This window comes from Scyliorhinus torazame, chromosome 16 (assembly GCF_047496885.1).
Source record: "Scyliorhinus torazame isolate Kashiwa2021f chromosome 16, sScyTor2.1, whole genome shotgun sequence".
Classification (NCBI taxonomy): domain Eukaryota; kingdom Metazoa; phylum Chordata; class Chondrichthyes; order Carcharhiniformes; family Scyliorhinidae; genus Scyliorhinus; species Scyliorhinus torazame.
In genome coordinates, this window is record NC_092722.1 from 159,339,841 (window position 1) to 159,353,823 (window position 13,983).

At 44.3% G+C, this 13,983-nt stretch overlaps 1 protein-coding gene across 9 annotated transcripts in view; it reads right to left on the reverse strand.

Moving 5' to 3' along the window:
• Positions 1-13,983, reverse strand: part of LOC140393171 (pleckstrin homology domain-containing family A member 1-like) — a 123,597-nt gene that overhangs the window by 66,220 nt on the left and 43,394 nt on the right. For all 9 annotated transcript variants that reach the window (XM_072479301.1, XM_072479303.1, XM_072479299.1 and 6 more), the window contains exon 4: positions 12,280-12,325. In XM_072479301.1, the coding sequence (XP_072335402.1) occupies positions 12,280-12,325 (46 nt within the window). The remainder of the gene's footprint in view (positions 1-12,279; positions 12,326-13,983) is intronic.

Consider the following 13,983-nt stretch of genomic DNA (forward strand, 5'->3'; position numbering starts at 1 on the left):
TAAGGCTGATCCTTAATGGCTGGGGATTAAGCTATGATCAAAGTCTGCAAGATCAGGGCTTTTCTAAAAAAAAAAGCCTCTGAAGTTGTATGATAGTTAAAAGAATGAGAAAAGATAATTTTGAAGTGGGTTTTTTGTATAACTAAAAGGCAAGAGGCCAGGAGGACTTGGGTTTATACTAATATTAGTCATGGCTCAGTCATAGTTCTGTTGCTTCTGTCAGATTTGAGAGTTCAAGTTCTGCACCGTCGCGGAGTTCAAAATCCAGTCCGATAATTCTGTACAGTACAGCCAGCGTACTGTGTTGTCAGAGGATCAGTGTTTCAGATGAAACGTGAAATCCCTACACTGGGTATAAAAGGTCCATGCACTATGATCAAACAATAAAATGGGGATTTCTTCTAGAGTCCTATCCAGTAATTATCTTTCAGTCAACATCACTGAAAAAAACTAAATCTGATCAGTCACATGGCTGTTTCTCAGATTTTGCAGTATTCAAGCTGGCTGCATCTGTTCCTACATTACTACAGTGACGTCACGAGCAAAATACTTTACGGACAACACGGTAGCAGAGTGGTAAGCACTATTGCTTCACAGCTCCAGGGTCCCAGGTTCGATTCCCACTGTCTGTGCGGAGTCTGCATGTTCTCTCTGTGCCTGCGTGAGTTTCCTCCGGGTGCTCCAGTTTCCTCCCACAAGTCCCAAAAGACGTGCTGTGAGGTAATTTGGACATTCTGATTTCTCCCTCGGTGTCCCTGAACAGGTGCCGGAATGTGGCGACTAGGGGCTTTTCATAGTAACTTCATTGCAGTGTTAATGTAAGCCTACTTGTGACAATAACGATTATTATTGTTGGCTGTAAGGTGCTTAGGTTATGAAAATTAAAGTTTTCTTTTACATTGTTTATGCCGAGGAGGTAATTCAACTTATGTTCCTTGGGATGTCTTGATGCTGTGATAAGCTGTTCAAATTTGTACTTGTTTCCTTTCAATGCTTTAGGAGTGTGTTATGGGCCAGGGTTTAGAGAACTCCAAAGTGTATCATGGAGTTCATCTGACCCACAACTTTTACTAGATTGTGGTATGGGGAGCACATGGCCCACTCTACAGGTGTGGTAGAGCAGAAATAGAAAAGTATTTTTTTTAAAGCAAAACAATGTTTATTCTATGAACTCAAGTTAACCTTTTTAAAACATAGTGAACATCTTAGCAACCATTAAGTCAAATACAACCCCCAAAGAATAATACATGAAGGAATCCTTTAAGCTTTCCTTTTAACATCCATAAGACTTAAAACACTTTTACCAGAAGCGCATCAGGTTAAAGTCATTACTGTTATTAGTTTTAAATCACCAGCATCAATTTACAGTCTTTAGGTTAGAGAGAGATTCTAATACACCTTCTGGCTGAGACTGCAGCTATCCAGCTCTGAAAACAAAACTAAAACACACCCTGCAGCAAACAGCCTAAAACGAAAGTAAAAAGCTGACAGACAGCCCAGCTCCACCCACACTCTGACATCACTGCAGTAATATGAGCAGCCAAACATTTCGTAAATGTGACATTCTCATGACAACTGCCCACAAGAAAAAAAAAATAAACCATCAACTTCAAGATGGTTTCATTTTTCACCTTTTCGCTATCCTTTAAGAAATGCACACAGTAAATATACTTTGTGGTTTTAAAAAAAACACACGCAAACAGGTATAATAATATAGTCCATTTTTTTTCCTTTTTCCTCCAACAGGAATCCTTCTCGATTGACAGTCTCTTTGAACAAGAAGGTCTCTGCACGATCCATCCATTTCTCTATGCCTCGGCAGGTCTCTTTAAAATCAGATACTTTAGTTGTATCTGATCAGAGTCCCTTGTAATTCTCCAACAAGGAGCATTGGTTATCAGAGCTTTCAGGCAGTCAAATGCCCGTTGAAAGTCTGCTGTCCACTGAAATTTTCAACGTTTCTTCAGCAAGACCATCAGTGGAGCAACCACGCTCCAAAACCTTTGCACAAATGTTCGATCAAATCCACTCATGCCAAGAACTCGCATTATTTCCTTTCGTCGAGGGTATCGGAAACTCCTCAATAACTGTTGGTTTCACATCCCGTGTGACCATTCGACCCTGTCCGATTGTATGGCCAAGGAAAGTGACTTGGGCTTTTCCAAATTCACTTTTGGCTAGGTTTATCACCAAACTCGCCTCCTGAAGTCGATCGAATAACTCCATCATCAGATGTTTCAAATATTCTTTCCATGTCTGGCTGAAAATTACCAGATCGTCGATGCATACCGCACAATTGGGTAATCCTGAAACAAGTTTGTTAGTTAACCGTTGAAATGTGGCTAGTGCGTTTTTCATGCCAAATGGCATAACTTTGAATTCGTATATACCATCTGGAGTCACAAAAGCCGAAATCTCCTTCGCCCTTTCGGATAAAGGTACCTGCCAGTAACCTTTAATGAAAACCAGTTTGGAAATAAAAGCTGATTGTCCCACTTTCTCAATGCAATCCTCCAAACGGGGGATAGGATAAGAGTCCATTCTTGTAACTGCATTAACCTTTCTATAGTCCACAAACAACCCTTCAGTACCATCTGGTTTTGGTACCATCACTGTGGGTGAGCTCCATTGGCTGCAACCCACTTTAATTATGCTATTTTTAAGCATACTCTCAATCTCTTTGTTAACCTGTGCCAATTTTAAAGGGTTTAAGTCTGTCTGGATGTTGTTTGATTGAAACAGCATTTCCCACATCTACATCACGTATATCCATTTTAGTACTTCCCAATTTATCTCTACAAACTTGCCCATGTGATATCAATAACTCTTTCAGGTCAGTTTGTTTTTCCTCCAGAAGGTAACTCAACAATATATCCCAATTTTTAAGAACATCCTCATTTTCCAATTTAATTTGAGGTATTCACAGTCATCTGGATTTGATTTGTCACTGAGTTAGAATCATTAAAACCTCCTCCTTTTTCTCTCCTTCCCTTTCAAAGTACCCTTTAAGCATATTCCCATGACACACTCGGTGAATCTTCCTTCTATCTGGTGTTTTTTACCACATAATTCACCTCACTTAATTTCCTTTCAATCTGATACGGTCCACAAAACCTAGCTTTTAAAGGTTCACCGACCACTGGTAAGAATACTAAAACTTTATCTCCACAGGCAAAACTGTAAACTTTGGATATCTTGTCCGCTACCCGTTTCATCCCATTTTGTGCAACTTTTAAATGTTGTCTAGCCAATTCACCTGCTCTATTTAATCGTTCCCTAAAATTTGACACGTAATCCAATAATGTAAGTTCTGGTTTCTCACTCACCAATTTTTCCTTAATCAATTTATGTGGTCCACTTACCTCATGACAAAAAATTAGTTCAAAAGGACTGAATTTGGTTGACTCATTAGGTGCATCCCTAATTGCAAACAGTACGAATGGAATTCCTTTATCCCAATCCTCTGGATAATCGTGACAATAAGCCCTCAACATTGTCTTTAATGTCTGATGCCACCTTTCTAATGCTCCCTGCGATTCTGGATGTTGGTTGATTTAAATTGTTTTATTCCTAAGCTATCCATAACTTCTTTGAATAACCAAGGTAAAATTTGATCCTTGATCCGATTGTATTTCTGTGGGTAGTCCATATCTAGTAAAGAATTTAAGTAACTCCTCCACAATCTTTTTAGCTGTAATATTACGTGTGGAAATGTCCTCTGGAAATCTAGTAGATACATCCATTATCGTCAAAAGATATTGATTCCAACTTTTCGTTTTAGGAAGCGGTCCTACAAAATCAATTAGGACCCTTGTAAAAGGTTCCTCAAATGCTGGAATGGGTATTAAGGGCGCTGGTTTTATCACTGCTCGAGGTTTCCCTATCACTTGACATGTGTGACATGATTGACAAAATTTAACTACATCTTTATTAGTCCAGGTCAATAAAAATATTTCTTGATTTTAGTTCGAGTTTTCCTTATTCCCAAATGACCTCCCACTGGTACCTCATGTGCAACTCGCAACACCTCCTTTCTATACCCTACCGGCAATACTACTTGATGAACCTCTGCCCACTTTTCATCCGCCTGCATATGTAAAGGTCTCCATTTTCTCATCAAGACATCACTTTTACGGTAATAACACTCTGGTATACACTCCAATTCCTCTTCCACTTTATTTCTACATCTTTCTGTTGTAACCCCGCCAATTTTCCTGAACTAAAACTACCCGCCTCATCCTCCACCTGTTCTTGTTCTTTTTCAACCATTGATCAAAAATAGTTTCTGATGACTTCCGGGTGTGGCGATGACCAGCTAAGGCGCACGTTTCGGCAGCTCCCGGTGGAACGGACTTTTGGGCTCTTGATAGAAGCCCCAACGGCAATTTTAACGGCAAAAAACACTGTGCAGTAATCCAGAAGGGAATCCCCCCTGGACACGTATGGAAAAAAGAGAGGAAAGTGGCCGGATTGCGGTGGATCCTCTAGAGCAGCGGCCAGGAAGGCAGGCACAAAGCAAGATGGCGTCGGAAGGATGCAGTTTAATATGGGGCCCTGAACAACACGAGTTTTTGAAACGCTGCGTGGAAGAGCTTAAAAAGGAGATGAAGAAGGAGCTGTTGGCCCCGATATTACAAGCGATTGAGGGGCTAAAGGAGGAGCAAAAGACCCAGGAACAGGAGCTTCGGGTCGTGAAGGCAAAGGCTGCTGAGAATGAGGACGACATACAGGGCCTGGTGGTGAAAACGGAGATGCACGAGGCACAACACAAAAGGTGTGGGGAAAGGCTGGAGGTGCTGGAGAATAATGCGAGGAGGAAGAATTTAAGGATTCTTGGTCTTCACGAAGGTGTAGAAGGGGCGGACGTCGGGGCATATATGTGGGCACGATGCTGCACTCGTTAATGGGATCGGAGGCCCCGACGGGTCCGCTGGAGGTGGAGGGAGCCTATCAAGTTATGGCGCGAAGACCGAGGGCTGGAGAAATTCCTCGAGCCATAGTGGTGTGATTTCTCCGATATAAGGACAGAGAGATGGTCCTCAGATGGGCAAAGAAAACTCGGAGCAGTAGGTGGGAGAACGCGGTGATCCGTGTATATCAAGATTGGAGTGCGGAGGTGGCGAGAAGGAGGGCAAGCTTTACTCAGGCCAAGGCGGTGCGGCACAAACGGAAGATTAAATTTGGAATGCTGCAACCGGCAAGACTGTGGGTTACACATCAAGGGAAACACCACTACTTCGAAACGGCAGATGAGGCGTGGACATTTATTGTCGAGGAGAAACTGGAGTGAGCGGGCCAGAAAAAGAACGTTTGGGACAAAGTGGGGGGGTGAATATGTGGGATGAAGGTGGGGAAAAAAGAGGGAAGAGATGACTTCCCAAGTTGTTAATCCTGCGACCCTGTAACTTTTCTCTCATCCCCATGTCGTGGGGGGGGAGGAGAGAGGGAGGATGAGGAGCTGAGGGCGCCGGCCATTGGGGGCGTGGCCAAAAGGGAAGAGCGGGCTTTGTTCCCACGCTATGGTAATCATGGCGGGAACAGGGAAGAAGGAAGGAGGGGGCCTCGCACAGTGTGAGCCGAGGTCACGGGGGGAAGCCGAGGTCGGCCAGAGTTTGCTGACTTCTGGGAGCAACATGGGGGGTGCAATTACGCTAGTTTGGGATCTAGCGGAGGAGGGGGGGGGTTAATTGGGTTGCTGCTGCTGGGGAGAAGGGGGAGCTGGTATGGGGGGGGGGGGGTGGTCAGGGCGGGGGGGGGGCGCCGCTTGGGGGAGATACGGCTACGTGGGAACCGGGTGAGGAGCTGGATTGAAAAAGGAGATGGCTAGTCGTCAAGGGAGGGGGTTAAGAGCCCCCCAACCCGGTTGATCACGTGGAATGTGAGAGGGCTGAACGGGCCGATTAAGAGGGCACAGGTACTCGCACACCTAAAGAAACTTAAGGCAGATGTGGTTATGCTTCAGGAGACGCATCTGAAGCTGATAGACCAGGTCAGACTACGCAAAGGATGGGTGGGGCAGGTGTTTCATTCGGGGCTAGATGCAAAAAAACAGGGGGGTGACCATACTAGTGGGGAAGCGGGTAAAGTTTGAGGCAAAGACTATAGTGGCGGATAGTGGGGGCAGATACGTGATGGTGAGTGGCGAATTGCAAGGGGAGGCGGTGGTATTAGTGAACGTGTATGCCCCGAACTGGGATGATGCCAACTTTGAGGCGTATGTTAGGACGAATCCCGGACCTAGAAGTGGGGAAGTTGGTAATGGGTGGAGATTTTAATACGGTGCTGGACCCAGGGCTGGACAGATAGTGGTCCAGGACCGGAAGGAGGCCGGCTGCAGCTAGGGTGCTAAGGACTTTATGGAGCAGATGGGAGGAGTAGACCCCTGGAGATTTAGTAGACCTAGGAGTAAGGAGTTTTCGTTTTTCTCCTGTGTCCACAAAGTTTATTCACGAATAGATTTTTTTGTTTTGGGAAGGGCACTGATTCCAAAGGTGACGGGGACGGAGTACACGGCTATAGCCATTTCGGATCATGCGCCACATTGGGTAGACTTGGAGATAGGGGAAGAAAAACAACAGCTTCCACCCTGGGGAATGGACATGGGATTATTGGCAGATGAGGGGGTGTGTTTAAGGGTGAGGGGGTGTATTGAAAGGTACTTGGAACTCAATGATAATGGGGAGGTACAGGTGGGAGTGGTCTGGGACGCGCTGAAGGCAGTGGTTAGAGGGGAGCTGATATCTATTAGGGCACATAAAGGAAAGCAGGAGGGTAGGGAAAGGGAGGGTTGTTGAAAGAACTTCTGAGGGTGGACAGACAATATGCGGAGGCACCGGAGGAGGGACTGTAGAATTTGACTTGTTGACTACGGGTAATGCAGAAGCACAATGGAGGAAGGCACAGGGTGTACAGTACGAATACGGGGAGAAGGCGAGCAGGTTGCTGGCCCACCAACTGAGGAAAAGGGGAGCAGCGAGGGAGAAAGGGGGGGGTGAGAGATGAGGAGGGAGAGATGGAGCGGGGAGCGGAGAGAGTGAATGGAGTGTTCAAGGCATTTTACGAAAGATTATATGAAGCTCAGCCCCCGGATGGGAAGGAGAGAATGATGTGCTTTCTGGATCAGCTGGAATTTCCTAAGGTGGAGGAGCAGGAGAGGGTGGGACTGGGAGCACAGATTGAGACGGAGGAAGTAGTGAAAGGGATTAGGAGCATGCAGGCGGGGAAGGCCCCGGGACCAGATGGATTCCCAGTTGAATTCTATAGGAAATATTTGGACTTGCTGGCCCCGCTACTGATGAGAACCTTTAATGAGGCGAGGGAAAGGGGGCAGCTGCCCCCGACTATGTCAGAGGCAACGATATCGCTCCTCCTAAAGAAGGAAAAAGACCCGCTGCAATGCGGGTCCTACAGGCCCATTTCCCTCCTGAATGTGGACGCTAAGATTCTGGCCAAGGTAATGGCAATGAGGATAGAGGATTGCGTCCCGGGGGTGGTTCATGAGGATCAAACTGGGTTTGTGAAGGGGAGACAGCTGAATACAAATATACGGAGGCTGCTAGGGGTAATGATGATGCCCCCACCAGAGGGGGAAGCGGAGATAGTGGTGGCGATGGATGCCGAGAAAGCATTTGATAGAGTGGAGTGGGATTATTTGTGGGAGGTGCGGAGGAGATTTGGTTTTGGGGATGAGTATATCAGGTGGGTACAGTGGCTGTATAGGGCCCCGATGGGGAGGGTGGTCACGAATGGATGGGGGTCTGACTATTTTCGGCTCCATAGAGGGACGAGGCAGGGATGTCCTCTGTCCCCGTTATTGTTTGCACTGGCGATTGAACCCCTGGCCATAGCATTGAGGGGTTCCAGGAAGTGGAGGGGAGTACTCAGGGGGGGGGGGGGGGGAGAAGAACACCGGGTATCTCTGTATGCGGATGATTTGTTGCTATATGTGGCGGACCCGACGGAGGGGATGCCAGAGATAATGCGGATACTTGGGGAGTTTGGGGAGTTTTCAGGGTATAAACTGAACATGGGGAAAAGTGAGTTGTTTGTGGTGCATCCAGGGGAGCAGAGAAGAGAGATAGAAGATTTACCGTTGAGGAAGGTAACAAGGGACTTCTGGTACTTGGGGATCCAGATAGCCAAGAATTGGGGTACATTACACAGGCTTAATTTAACGTGGTTGGTGGAACAGATGGAGGAGGACTTTAAGAGATGGGAAATGGTGTCCCTGTCATTGGCAGGTAGGGTGCAGGCGGTTAAAATGGTGGTCCTCCCGAAATTCCTTTTTGTGTTTCAGTGCCTCCCGGTGGTGATCACGAAGGCTTTTTTCAAAAGAATCGAGAAGAGTATTATGGGTTTTGTGTGGGCTGGGAAGACCCCGAGAGTGAGGAGGGGATTCTTGCAGCGTAGTAGGGACGGGGGGGGCTGGCACTACCGAGCCCAAGTGAGTACTACTGGGCCGCCAATGTTTCAATGGTGTGTAAGTGGATGAGAGAAGGGGAGGGAGCGGCATGGAAGAGATTGGAGAGGGCGTCCTGCAGGGGGACTAGCCTACAAGCAATGGTGACAGCACCGCTGCCGTTCTCACCAAAGAAATACACCACAAGCCCGGTGGTGGTGGCTACATTGAAAATTTGGGGGCAGTGGAGACGGCATAGGGGAAGGACAGGAGCTTCAGTGCGGTCCCCGATAAGAAACAATCATAGGTTCGTTCCGGGGAGAATGGATGGGGGATTTGGAGCATGGCAAAGAGCTGGGGTAGTACAACTGAGAGATCTGTTTGTAGATGGAACGTTTGCGAGTCTGGGAGCGCTGACGGAAAAATATGGGTTGCCCCAAGGGAATGCATTTCGGTACATGCAATTGAGGGCTTTTGCGAGGCAACAGGTGAGGGAATTCCCGCAGCCCCCGACGCAGGAGGTGCAGGATAGAGTTATCTCAGAGACATGGGTGGGGGAGGGTAAGGTGTCGGACATATACAGGGAAATGAGGGACGAGGGGGAGATCATGGTAGATGAGCTGAAAGGGAAATGGGAAGAACTGGGGGAGGAGATTGAGGAGGGGCTGTGGGCTGATGGCCTACGTAGGGTAAACTCATCGTCCTCGTGTGCCAGGCTAAGCCTGATACAATTTAAGGTGTTACACAGGGCGCATATGACTGGAGCATGGCTTAGTAAATTTTTTGGGGTAGAGGAGAGGTGTGCGAGATGCTCGAGAGGCCCAGCGAACCACACCCACATGTTCTGGTCATGCCCGGCACTACAGGGGTGCTGGGTGGGGGTGGCAAAGGTGCTTTCGAAGGTGGTGGGGGTCCGGGTCGAACCAAGCTGGGGGTTGGCTATATTTGGGGTTGCAGAAGAGCCGGGAGTGCAGGAGGCGAGAGAGGCTGACGTGTTGGCCTTTGCGTCCCTAGTAGCCCGGCGCAGGATATTGTTAATGTGGAAGGAAGCCAAACCCCCGGGTGTGGAGACCTGGATAAACAACATGGCAGGGTTTATAAAGTTAGAACGGATTAAGTTCGTGTTAAGGGGTTCGGCTCAGGGGTTCACCAGGCGGTGGCAACCATTCGTCGATTACCTCACAGAAAGATAGAGGGAATGGAAAAGAAGTAGACAACAGCAGCAACCCAGGGGGGAGGAGGAATCAGACGGACTCTCAGAGATGTTATTGTATATGTATAATATGTATAGGTATTTGTTATAGGTAATTGTATATTGGATTGTTGGATTGTATTTTTGGAGAGTATTTATTTTGGACAAGGCAGTTGCCATTCAGTTTTGTTTTTGTTTATATATTATTTATTTATTTGTTTAAAACTGGCCACTGTTATTTATATTGCTTTATTGTTGTGTAAAAGAAACACTACGTACTGTTATGATTGGCCAAAAATCTTGAATAAAATATATATATATATATTTTTTTAATAGTTTCTGATAATTGCACTTCAACGTCATCTTCACGCTTTGACTTCTCCTCTTGTCTTAACCTGTGACTTTGTGACCTTGTTACTACACAATCCGGAAAAATCCCAGGATATTCATCCTTCAACAAGTCAGTTGTCTGATTTTCCACTGGCTTATCAACCACAGAAGGCATCACTCCCGCCTGCGATCCAGCATTACCCAACATAAACTGTATTCCTGGACAAGATCATTTCTCTATTACTCCTACTACCACTTCACCAGTCTTCACTGGACTTTCCAACCTTACCTTATATAATGGAACGCTACTCCTCTCACCCTGAATTCCACATATTACCACCTTTTCTGGCAACATTCTTCCCAAACGACATAACTCCTCATCTCTTACCATTAAAGATTGACTAGCTCCCGTATCTCTTAAAATTGTGACTTTGTCACCTGCTCCTCCTGATCCACACGAGTAAACTTTACCCACACAAGTAAATTCTTGAAAGAGATCTGGCACCTTCTTATCAATCAACTCTTGATCAGGCTGTACAATCTTTTGCACCTCCTTCGCTTCACTTGGGCTTTCCTTTACCACTTTAACAAACCCCACTGTATTATCCTATTTTACCACATCAGCCTTCCCAGCGCTTTTATTCAACCACCAACACTGTGACTTTACATGGCCTAGTTTATTACAGTGAAAACATGTGAAACTTTTCATTTCTCTTCCACCCTCCTGGATTTCTTTTTTAATCTGAGGTACACTCTCTTTATTGTCTCCCATCAGATCACCTTTACCTTTACCACTTGAGTATTTCTCATGTCCCCAGTTTCTATCCCTCACAGGCTGAAACTGATGTCAGAAACCAAGCTTTGATTTATGAACTAATTCATAACCATCTGCCATTTCTGCTGCTAATCTCGCAGTTTTAACCCTCTGCTCTTCCACATGAGTTCTCACTACATCAGGAATTGAATTTTTAAACTCCTCCAAAAGTATAATTTCTCTGAGAGTTTCATAACTAAATAGATTCCCACCAAGCCTTCGACTATGACGCTCTTTCTCACTATCCTCATCACTATTCACCAACTCTACGTTTTCCTTTACGTCTGCCAATTTTAACTGACTGTCATGTTTCATGGCCATTTTCTGAAGTTCAAACTCTCTCTCTTTATCTTTTTCCCTGATCTGTATCTCCCTTTCTCTTTCTTTTTAGTTCTGCTCGGGCTATTCTTTGTTTACCTTTCTTCTCTCCTTTTCCTCACTCTCTCTTTCTTTTTCCTCTTTTTCGTATTCAACCTGCTTTAATTCTTGCTCATGTTCAATTTGTTTAATTTGTAACTGAATTTTTGCCATTTCCAATGAGTCAAACTGCATCTCAGGCAACTTTAAATGCTTAGCCGCCGCCATAATTCCCTCAACTTTTTGCATTTTGTCGGGTAATGTTAACTGCAATGTTTTTGCCAAATCTAACAGTCTGCTTTTAGTCTCTGTCCATAAGGTACTGCGTGAGACCGTCTCCACCCCCAAAAACTTCAGAGCCTCTGAAAGATCCAATGTCCACAACACACTCCCTACTTAAACTAAAATACCCACCTGAAAAGCAACCACAATATGCTCACCCCTCACTGTCTATAAGTTCACAAAGCCAATCCAATAGTTAAGACTTTTATCCTGGACGAGCCTCCAATTTGTTATGGGCCAGGGTTTAGAGAACCCCAAAGTGTTTCATGGAGTTCAACTGACCCACAAAGTTTACTAGATTGTGGTACGGGGAGCACACGGCCCACTCTACAGGTGTGCTAGAGCAGAAATGGAAAATATTTTTTAAAGCAAAACAATGTTTATTCTATGACCTCAAGTTAACCTTTTTAAAACATAGTGAACATCTTAGCAACCATTAATTCAAATACAACCCCCAAAGAATACAACAATAAGGAATCCTTTAAGCTTTCCTTTTAACATCCATCAGACTTAAAATACCTTTTACCAGAAGCACATCAGTAACAGTCATTACTGTTATTAGTTTTAAATCACCAGGACCGATTTACAGTCTTTAGGTTACAGAGAGAGATTCGAATACACCTTCTGGCTGTGACTGCAGCTATCCAGCTCTGAAAACAAAACTAAAACACACCCTGCAGCAAACAGCCTAAAACGGAAGTAAAAAAGCTGTCAGACAGCCCAGCTCCACCCACTCTCTAACATCACTGCAGTAATATGAGCAGCCAAACATTTCTTAAAGTGACATTCTCATGACAAGTGTTACACAGAACAGTAATACACATATCTGGAGCACAATGAAATCATTAGTGGCACCAATAAATAGTCATTTAAACAGAATAGAAATCAGTTTTGGAAGATTCTTACCAAAACAGTATTCTGCTTTTGGTCGTTGCTTTGTTGCATCGCTGACCTAGCAAATCACAAGTAGTAAGTCAACATACAAGAAAAATGTTACATGTTCTACTTTCCATAAATTTAATTTTAAAGAGGCATTGACAGATAAAAATCAAATGCAGGGAACAAATGTGGAAACAAAGTGTCCCCAGAATACGTATCTAGAGCAACATAAAACGATGACAAAATTAACCTGTTTAAACTCAGAAAACTACTTTACAATATCATGTACTTCTTTCCTGCTGCATTGGATTCAGATATGACTTACAGTAGTTGAACACAAATCACTGATGGGTATTGATTATTAGAAATTACAAGGAAAATTTAGGACCATGAAAACAGTATTAGGTAAAGTACATAAATATCTTTCTCCAATTTCCTTGGTTGTAAGCCCGTCTCTGCGTCAGAAAATTGTCGTTTCAAGGCCCACCGAGACTTTAGCATATGCTGACACTTTGGTGCAGAACCAAATGAGTACGACATTGGCAAAGGCACCAACTTTCAATCCCAGTCTCATAAGCTTGCTTACGCAGCCATAAAATATCCAAACTTTGACGAGAAGAGGGGGCTTCTAGAGTCTTGGCCAAAGTTCCTGTTTCAACCAGAACAAAAACATATTCTGCTGTCATTCATGTGTTGTTTGTGGCACTTTGAGTGTAATTTGGCTGCCACAACAGAACAACGATAAAGTAAAGCAGAATGGAAATTCACTAAAAAACACTTGTTTAACAGGCAACATTGGCATTCACAGAATGGCAAGTCATAAAATGGCACAGAAGTCAGATAAGAAAGGCCAAAAGGGAAACATCTAAATTGGAGCTCAAATAAGAATAGAAAAATGAGTCAATGCTGTGTAAAATATATAAAAAGTTAACATTTTATGGTGGATTAATAGATGCAATTAAGTTAAATAATCAACCGATGTAGTGACTTGCAGAACTAAACGTTTAGCATATAACCCTGCTTTCAATTATTGACTTGAATATATCATTTCGATATCCAATAGGAAGTTCTAAGTTTTCTTCTAATTTTAGTTGAAGTGTACATATTTTTAAAAGGGATACGAGGAATGCCATAAAACAGGAGCTAGATGCATAGGTCAATATTTTGTCCATGTGCAGGATCTTGGTCAGGCCTCACTTCCAATCCTGTGCTTAGCTTGGTCTCCTGATATCTTATGTGGCACTGTTTCAAAGAGTGCAAAGGATGGCCTCTAGACTAAATTACTAGTAGAAAGCATCTTAGTTATCAAGATAGGCTAAGAGTTGGGATTCTGTATTTTAGAGAAGCATATATTGAGAACTAACCTGGTTGAGGTTTATACGGCCATGAAGGGAATAAATACATGGTGTGCCAGCTGACAATCTGTTCTAATTGAATAGGGTGGGGAGGGACAGCAATTAGAAATTTAAGCTGCACAAGGTCAGATCTCAGGAGGTGGTTCTTTGCAGAGAGGCAGGTTAGACCGCTTTCATTGTTCCTAAATCCTGGTCAATACGGTCTTAAAAAGAAAAAGGTTTCTTCAGCAATTTCTTATTTTAAAGCTGGGTTATATCTCAAAGTAGATTCAAAACCTGGGGGTTTGTACCTAACCATAGATATATCTGTGCAGAAGCAGCTCATTAATATACAAGTCTTAAGTTACATGTCAGGTTCCCTGATTTCTTATTTTTT